The sequence below is a fragment of the Sinocyclocheilus grahami genome, unplaced genomic scaffold (genome assembly GCF_001515645.1).
Source record: "Sinocyclocheilus grahami isolate Dianchi unplaced genomic scaffold, SAMN03320097.WGS_v1.1 scaffold738.1, whole genome shotgun sequence".
Classification (NCBI taxonomy): Eukaryota; Metazoa; Chordata; class Actinopteri; order Cypriniformes; family Cyprinidae; genus Sinocyclocheilus; species Sinocyclocheilus grahami.
This window is the reverse complement of record NW_015505917.1, coordinates 384,815-393,973: the sequence shown is the minus strand read 5'-3', so window position 1 is coordinate 393,973 and position 9,159 is coordinate 384,815. Positions and strand designations below refer to the sequence as shown.

The 9,159-nt window shown below is 35.3% G+C and overlaps 1 protein-coding gene across 1 annotated transcript in view; it reads right to left on the bottom strand.

The window, feature by feature from the left end:
* nrxn2a (neurexin 2a) overlaps positions 1-9,159 on the bottom strand; it is a 401,294-nt gene that overhangs the window by 220,426 nt on the left and 171,709 nt on the right. Inside the window, exons 15-16 of the mRNA XM_016244908.1 lie at positions 7,322-7,441; positions 5,527-5,908 (exon numbers count right to left, since the gene is read on the bottom strand). Coding sequence (XP_016100394.1) covers positions 5,527-5,908; positions 7,322-7,441 — 502 coding nt within the window. The remainder of the gene's footprint in view (positions 1-5,526; positions 5,909-7,321; positions 7,442-9,159) is intronic.

The window sequence follows — 9,159 nt, the reverse complement described above, 5'->3', positions numbered from 1 at the left end:
CCCAACACTGCCAAAAATATACATATATATATATATATATATATATATATACACACACACACACAATATGCATAATATATGCTACCATATTAGTTATCAGCTTTTTACATTTATTTATTGTTTCTGTAGAACTCAAAAAAAAAAAAACATACATACAAATCACTGCAGTTTCCAGATTAAATGAACACTAGTGGCATTAAAACACTAATAACTTTTATTCCTTTTCACACTAGTTGTGATTATGATTATCAAATATATGATTACAAAAATATGTTATGACCTCAATTTTTTTCACCATAGTGCATGATTTATTTTGACATTTGCATCAAACAACCAGTTCCATATGTATAGCTCTTCTGATTAGTAAAATTGCTCGGGAGCTCACCTGGTACAAATTTGCACTTGTGATGCGCAGTGCTCGTGTAACACCAGTCAAGATAAAAAAACTTAAAGCAAGCTAAAATAGTATGGTTGCTTCAGCAATGTATTTGTATCTCTCACGTTTTCTTGTGTTAACACTATCTGTTAGGGTTAAGGTTAAGTTAGGGTTAAGGGTTTAGTGTAGGCGGTACTGTATTTTCAAATGCAATAGAAGATTATCTTATTACAAACTGCCATGATACGTACAAACACCAACAAAATAAAACTTTGCCAGATTCATGTTCATCTGTTTAAATCTAAGCACCACTGGACATTTCACTTTGAAAGTGTCGCGAAACGTAAAGCATAGCAATACCATTTTGCAGAAATGTCGCCACAGGCAAGTTTTTCCAATGAGCCCAGGTTGGATAATTTCCAAATCTTTCAAGAAAGACTTACCGTGAGCTTCGGGTTGTTTAGCAGTGAAATATGCCTTATGAGAAATCATCTTTCCTCATAGAATGGGGAATTTCAGCAATAGAGCTCAAAAGTAACTGCAGCAGTAGTTCAATCCCTCATAAGACATTGAATACACTGTCTTGTACCTTTTTTATGCCTTTCAAATACATTTTTGCTTTCAATTGAATGTTAAAATACTGTGATAACTCTTTATTGTAGAATTGTTTAAAATGCCTAAATGTGAAAAAATACTTCCAGAACTAAGACACTCTTGCACTGTATTCAAACCAATGCCAAAAAAGCAGTTTTCGATACCAACAAGGTCATGGAGATATACAGTGCACTGCTAATATTAATTCAAACTACTCTATAAACATTAGAATTTGGAAATGCTGGAAGTTGCTCTAAGTTCATACATCAAGATACTGCAGAGAAAGAAAGAAAGAAAGAGAGAGAGAAAGAATGTGCTCATTAGCACTCTCTCATTTCACATGCTTGCGCAGACTCCGGTGAGAGGCAAGGCCACCTGCTGTCTAATTGCTTACTGAATGACTGACTTTCTGGACCACTGCGGCTGAGGAAGTTAAACATCTGAGGCACCTTCCCCTTTTCACTATTCGTTTTTGCCCAGTGGAATAAAAATCTATCACCAATTCAGGTTGTTGTACCTGCTATATTAGGCATAAGCAGCATGATTGAACTGAAAAATCTTTTACTAGACTGATGGGAAAAAATATCTGATTCGAGACTGCGGATCTCCCATGTGGCGGCTTTGGCATGTGGGTTGGGAACAGAGTGGGCTGCCAATAAATAGAATACCGTTAATCAAATAACACTTACATTACATGCGATTAAAAGCTGCTCTTTTTTCATCAAGGTCACCAGTGCTTACTTTATCTTTTCGAAATGGATTTGCACTTTTCTTGTGAGCCGATTACAGTATCTGAGGCTTAGAATAGCGATCCACGCAATCATTCCTCTGAAATTGCTCTTGATTGACGAGCAGACACAGTCGCCTCAGAGTCATCGGGCGTACACTTGAACGTCAAAGAATAACTCACGGTGAGCTCCTTCCTAGCAGATACCGATCAGCATTTACGCATAACCAAAAGCAACTCATGCAGAATTTGTTTAAAATTAAATATGGCCCCTATCCTGTGATGATTCATCAAGCGATTCTCCTCCTCCTTGTACCTTTAACTAAATGCCAAGGAGACAAATGTGCAAATCTTATAATGTGACTTGACTCACCCTCCCACGGCTATGATTCACATCCAAGTAATGTCTTTTAACTAATCGCAAACTTAAACGCGCTGTTTAGCGTGGCGGCTTAACTTCATCTGGATGTCTCTCATATACTGAAGTGTGTACCTAGCTGCTTGCATGTGATCCCTCGAATATCTGCAGTGTCTTCTGGGAGTTTCTGCAATAATATCTGCATCTCGCTCTCCTACAGAAACAACTGTGCGTTAGTTCTGTCGGAAAAGGCCTTTGAGCTCTAACTCTCTCGGGACTGACGTTTGTATGCTGAAGGAGGAGATCACCAACAATCTGGGTAATGTACTGAAGATGAACGTTGAGCTGTCAGTGGGAATGTCTCAATATCTGGATTTATAATTTCACATGGGTGGGAGAGTATAAGAAAAGACTTGTTTTCAGTCTCAAGGGTTTCTTCCTCTCAGTGGTTCCTACAGAATCCCACCTACCCAGGTTCAAACCCATAACTGATCTAAAAATGACAATGCTAATTTGGTAACATATTGCAAGGTTTTAAAGACTGATTTATTATGTTATCTATTTCTAATAAAATATTTATTACAAAAAAGCTGCAAATGTATAGATGAAGAGTATTGCGAGTCATATTCAGTGAGTTCGTTCAGCGAAGGATTCACCAAGCTGTTCCAAAACCTATTGAATCTTTCTATATACTGCCTACACAAACAGCTAACTTGTAAGAAAGCATGCTAACTGATATGAATCCTTTTAAGTGATTGATTTGGAACATAAAAACTTAATTTTAACAGAGTTTGACTAACAACACAATACGCAAATACACAAAACATGAAGTGGCCAAAGCATGAAGTCTTAAGAAGCATAATTAAGATGCCTACCTTTAAAGGCACCTTAAAACGCAAGTCGCTGGACTTTGGAACAAAGCATGTACGTTTTTTGGCGAAATTCATTCAACAAAACAAATTTGTTCATGAAACGGACTACACTAGATAAGCTGTATATTTTTGCGTGCAGCCAACAAGGATCACACAATATGAGAAAGTATTGTCTTAGTATTATTTCACAATACACAGTCTTTTTCATCACATTCAAATGAGATGGCAAGCGAACGATTTAGAGAATAATATGATTTCCTTTGCTGTAGCGCCGTAGAATAGTTCAGGAAACTTCACTTTCTGCTAAGGTGTCTTTCTCTCTGTCTCTCAGGCCTCAGGCTTTCCATCACGTATGGCTAAGGCTTAACTTTATATTGCACTCTAATTTCATCTCTCTCTCTTTTCTCAATCAGGTAGTTCTCAACGTTATTATCATTTCATAATACCCTGCCTATTTCAGAAATTTCTAGTTCCTTATTTGTGCAGTAATGTTAAGAAATCTCCTATTCTCATCTCTTCTTTATAGTTCCCGTCTCAACTTCACACTTTAATTAAATGTCTTTTATTAATAGGATTTTAATGCTTAATGCTGTTTTTAGTAATATGAACATGGCCAATAGTGACATGCTCCTCTGACTAAGCCAAAAAGTCCTTTAATAATGAACGCATTTTGTTCAATTAGCTTTTGCTCTGATTGGTTTGAAGCAGCAGAAGGCGGAGTCAATCGCTGAATCTTTACAGTTCAGCCAATTTACTCTTTCCCCACCAAACATGGAAATTTCCGGGTTTCCGAGTTTTCACTGTTATACGCTAGGGGGCGCTATTACACATCTCCTGAATGAGTCTGCAAAGTGCCGATCAAAAACACAGACCAGGAAGATGCAGAAACGAGCGATCTCATATGTATGCATATGCATATGAAAAATAATGCAATCATCAATACTAACCACATATAAATGAAAACTGCCTTATGTTACAGGGTGAAATGTCAATCCAGAAATTGGTAAAGGCCTGTGCAAGCTTTGGGAGTACTGTTGGAAGCCATCTACTGCATCTTTGCTTTGATAATATTACTGAATATCATCAAGATGAAGTACTAATACTAGCACTTACCTATTCTATTCCATTGTATTATATAAAAATAAAAATAAATAAAAAACTAGCTACGTGTACTGCGCTAGCTAACTGAGACTTGTCATGGCACTTGTATACTGTTGTTGTTCTCTCGTTGGTCTGATTGCTTCTATTGTTCTCATTTGTAAGTCGCTTTGAATAAAAGCGTCTGCTAAATGATTAAATGTAAATGTATTTGACAAAAATGCGATTTTCTCAGCTTTTTGCTCAAAATGTTGCTTTTTTTATTAAACCTACATTCAAGTGTTCATAAAAACAATGCTTGAAGCTAGAATAAAACAGATTTTTTTTTGTTTGTTTGAAAGTAGGGGATCTGATTTTATTTTGATATATTGCATGTTGAGATATTCATACAACAAAATATTCTGGGGGCCATGAAATTTCTGTGAAAATCAGCAAAAACACTGGCGGTGGCTGGCAACTTTATTCAAAAATGCTGGTGGGGAAAGAGTTAAAGATCCCATGAAATCAATTGATCACATTTCTATTTTCTAAGCACATTTTGGCAGAACATTTGTTTTTTTTTTAATGCAGTAAGAGAGGCTTTTTCACTCGAGAGCATTTGATTGGACAAAAATTTGTGTATTGCAAGATTAATATTTGAATATGATTTTTATATATATATATATATATATATATACACACACACACACACACACACACACACACACATATATATATATGGTCACACTTTAGTTTTGGGTCCAATTCTCACTATTGACTTTTGCCTAAATAAACTATTAATTACTGTTCAGGTATTGGGTAAGATGTAGAATAAAGTCACGCATAATAATGCACTAGTATGTGCTTTATGAGTACTAATAAACGGCTAATATAGTAATATGCAAGCAACTAGTTAATAACTAAAGTGTTACATTAAATAAATAAATAACTAAATAAATGTTTTGTCACAGTGTCTGGTTGTGGTGCCCTGGACTGGCCACTTGAGGGCGCTCTCCCGTTTTGTGTTACATGTGTTGAACTCCATTTCCCATAGTCCCTTACCTACAGAAGATAAACACTGTAAATCAGTGTTGTTACTATTAAAACCAATTTTCGTTAACTGAAAATTGAAATAAAAAAACTTAAGCTTAAAAAACATAAAAATTGGAAATGTTACCTTTGCAACTAACCAAATAAAAAAAGTTGAAGTTGAAGTACTAATATTACTAAAATTGAAATGAAAAAATAAAGCTAACAAAAATATTAAAACATACAAAAATTAAAATGAAATCTGAAAATACAAAAATAAAAGTTTATCATCATATAAAATATTAATAAATATTATAATATTATATAAATAATGCAAAAATAGCTCTGCTGCCCATTTTAAATGTGTATATCTGCTAAAAGGGATTTTTTTTGTAAATAAACTAAAAGCAAAAATATTTAAATTTGAATTTCATGGGGCTGTCATTCAAACTTTGGTGTTGTAATATAAACTTTTTTTTTTTCACTCACTCACCCCTTCACAAGCTCGATCACGATAAAGTCACTGCCGTCTCCAGAGTTAAACAGCATCAGACCGTCAGGGCTGGTGGTCTTGAACTGGAAGAAGAGGTGCATGGAGGCGTAAGCCTGCAAGGTGGACAGCGCCACATAGCTGGCTCGATTCCGGAAGCTGACGGGATCTGCCACGATGCGGCGCATGCCAAAGCGGGCGTTGAGCTCGCAGTAAGAGATGTCACCATTCTTGCACTGGTCTAGGTACGGCATGCCGTTGAAAGAGAGGCCCTGCAGGTGGCCGATGAAGTTGGAAGGCATGACTGAGATAAAGCGCCGCTCGGTCATGATGCCCGTCTCTATGTGGTGGAACTCCAGCTGCGTATGTACTCCGCTCATCTGGCCTGTGGCGGAACCAAACACGCTCGATTAGTCAGGTCTGGGAGTTGATGATACGAGGGAATGGCGTGCTGCCTGAGCCCATCCCAAGGCAAGTACAGCTTTTGATGTTCAATTCAGAGTTGGATGTGCGGTTACGCTGAACTTGCAATGTGCAATATGAATCTAAACCTGAAAAACTGTTCTATAATCTCTCAGTTGTCACCACAACGATAAATGAATAACACTCTGCCATAACTAGACATGATGTGACAAGTTTTAAGTCTGTATACACTGAACGTGAAAATCCATATGGTAACTCTCTGTGAGAATTATTCAGTTATTCACTGAAAATTGTGAGTCATTATAGAAATAGCGATTTCTGAGTGAAATTAGTCAGTGGATTGGATGATTCATTTCACAAATGCAGTCTGAAAAGTTTGATTCAAAAATCTATTTTAGACCAATTAGATTTCATTGTTTCACAGTTGTAGCTGCTTTCCTGCAATTAACAAAATGTCAACAAAATATCTGAAATGCCTCTTCTCATTTGGTCACTTTAATGAATCACACCTGATTAGGATACAGTAAGTGTGCTTGCATAAACTTTAAATGTTTCATTTTGGACAAATTAATTAGCAAAAATAATTTGAAATGTCATGTTATGTGCATTGCATCATAGGGCTTTTCACACTGCACTTAACCCCAGGTTATCACTGTTCTAAACACCACTTTTTAACTATTTCAAGTGTGAAAAGCCCTTATGTGTAGTACCTACCAAAAGTTTGGGGTGGGTACAATTTTTTTGTTTATAAAAGAAGTCTCTTAAGCTCACCAAAGCTGGATTTATTTGATCAAAATACAGTAAAAAAAATGTCATTGAGAATATTATAAAAATATATATATATATATATATATATATATATTTTAAATGTAATTTATTGCTGGGATGGCAAAGCTTTCAGCAGCCATTACTCCAGTTTTCAGTGTCACATGATCCTTCAGAAATCATTTTAATATGCTAATTAATTTGATGCTTAAGAAACATTTCTAATTATTATCAATGTCTTTGATGAATTGAAAAGTTTAAAAACAGCTTTTATTAGAAATCTTTATTTTTATAACAATGTAAAAGTCCTTACTGTGACTTTTAATCGTTTTAATGTACCCTACTGAATAGAAAGTTTAGATGAACAGCTTTTATTTGAAATATGTATCTTTTGTATCATTAGAAGTGCCTTTACTGTCACTACTGATTAATAATAAAGTGCTTATTTAAAAAAAAATAATAATCTTGCTGACCCCAAACTTTGAGTATACTTGGACATACAGACTGTATCGCCTATGCAAAAGCACACTGAATCTTGGTTATAACTATAATAACTGTCCATGTATCCATATACAGTACATATACAGTGTGTGCGAGGTCTTCCTCTCACCCTCCACAGTCACATTGTCAACAGAGAGCTGCAGGCTCTTCCCACGGCGCACCACCTTCACAGAGTGCCACTCATTGTCATTCAGCTTCTGCCCTGCGAACAGAGTCTCCGGTCCTTTACCTGCAGAGAGAGAGAGAGGGCCAAAGTCACACACCGCTGCAAGCTTCCTGTCTTATCAATACAGCACAGTCTACCCCACAGCCCTGCTGCTCTCACCTCACACACACATACAAATACAGAACTGACAGGACATATCTACAAACTCAAACATTTCCAGAGAGAGCAGACACGCATACTGACACTCATGAGCGTACCTACACATTCAAACGCGCTCATTTACATTTCACACAACCAGGCGCCCACACAAAACATACATACCGACACGCTCCTTAAGGAGAATCGTGACACGTACTTATGCTGTTCCGCTAACTCTTTCTGTATAAGGTAAATATATGTATTCTTTAAGACATATGGACCAGTATTGACATTCTACCTTCGAAAAAATATGTTTCTGTACACATACTAACAGTTTTATTATCATCCTCAAGATCCCATTTATGCTGAAATGGTTCTTTGTGTAAGAGTTTAGGATTATTTATTCCCGCCTTTTTGTTTTTCAAATCTGTAACTGTCAAATGATTTTCTGCAGCTCAACCATCTAAATACACAGATTGTCAACACACCCTCAACAGATAAATGATTTCAGTCTACATTTTAACTTTTAAATGTAACTGGTAACCGTTTCCTACCAATCATGTATTTTCCTATTTTTAGTTTTTAACAGAACAGGTAAGTGTGACCAACTTGGTTGAGAATAGTTTTCGGTTCTTCTCCACTAACAGGTATATTAAATAAATGATCCATATTGTTATTGTATACACATACATACATCTTTAGTGCCACAAAATCCTTCAGAAATCATTCTAATCTGCTGATTTGGAGCTCAAACAACAGTTCCTTTTATTATCAATGATGAAAACAGTATTTTTAATATTTCAATATTTTTAGGTAACTGTACTGTACTGTGTATTTTTTTTCATGATTCTCTGATGAAAATATAGTTTAAAAGAGTAGCATTTATTTAAAATAAAAATGTCTTTACGGTCTCTTTAACTGATTTATTTAATGCATCCTTGCTGTATAAAATAAAAATAATTCCTTTATTAGAGTCTTTATCCATCTTCAAGAAATGGCTTAAGAAAGATCTCTTCCATCTACACTTGACCCTCTAACACTAGCACTCTCTACTCTATCCACTTGTTTTCTTTTTATTTATTAAAAAAAAAAAAACGTGACCCTCTAACACTTACACTCTATTTCTATTCTAAATACTTGTTTTCCTTTTATTTATAAAAAAATTACCCTCTAACACTAACATTTATCTATTCTTTTTCTATTTCTATTTCTATTACCCTCTAACACTAGAACACTTGAATACGTGTACTGTGTTGGATGAACTTGTCACAGCACTTACATAATATTTCTTTTTTGTTGGTTTGATTGCTTCTGTTGTTCTATATTGTATATATGTTGATCTATTGTTGAATATAAATTTAAAAAAATAACTTGACCCTCTAACACTTACACTCTCTATTCTATTTCTATTCTAACTAATCGTTTTCTTTTTATTTATAAAAATTGACCCTCTAACACTAGACGAACTGGGACTTGTCAGAGCACTTACATAATATTGCTAGTTTGTTGGTTTGATTGCTTCTGTTGTTCTATTGTTGTATGTATATATATATATATTGCCGGCACTGAATTAATAATAAGGTAATTGTAACTTTTTATCTCATAAGTTTGACTTTTTTTCTCACAATTGCGAGTTTACATCA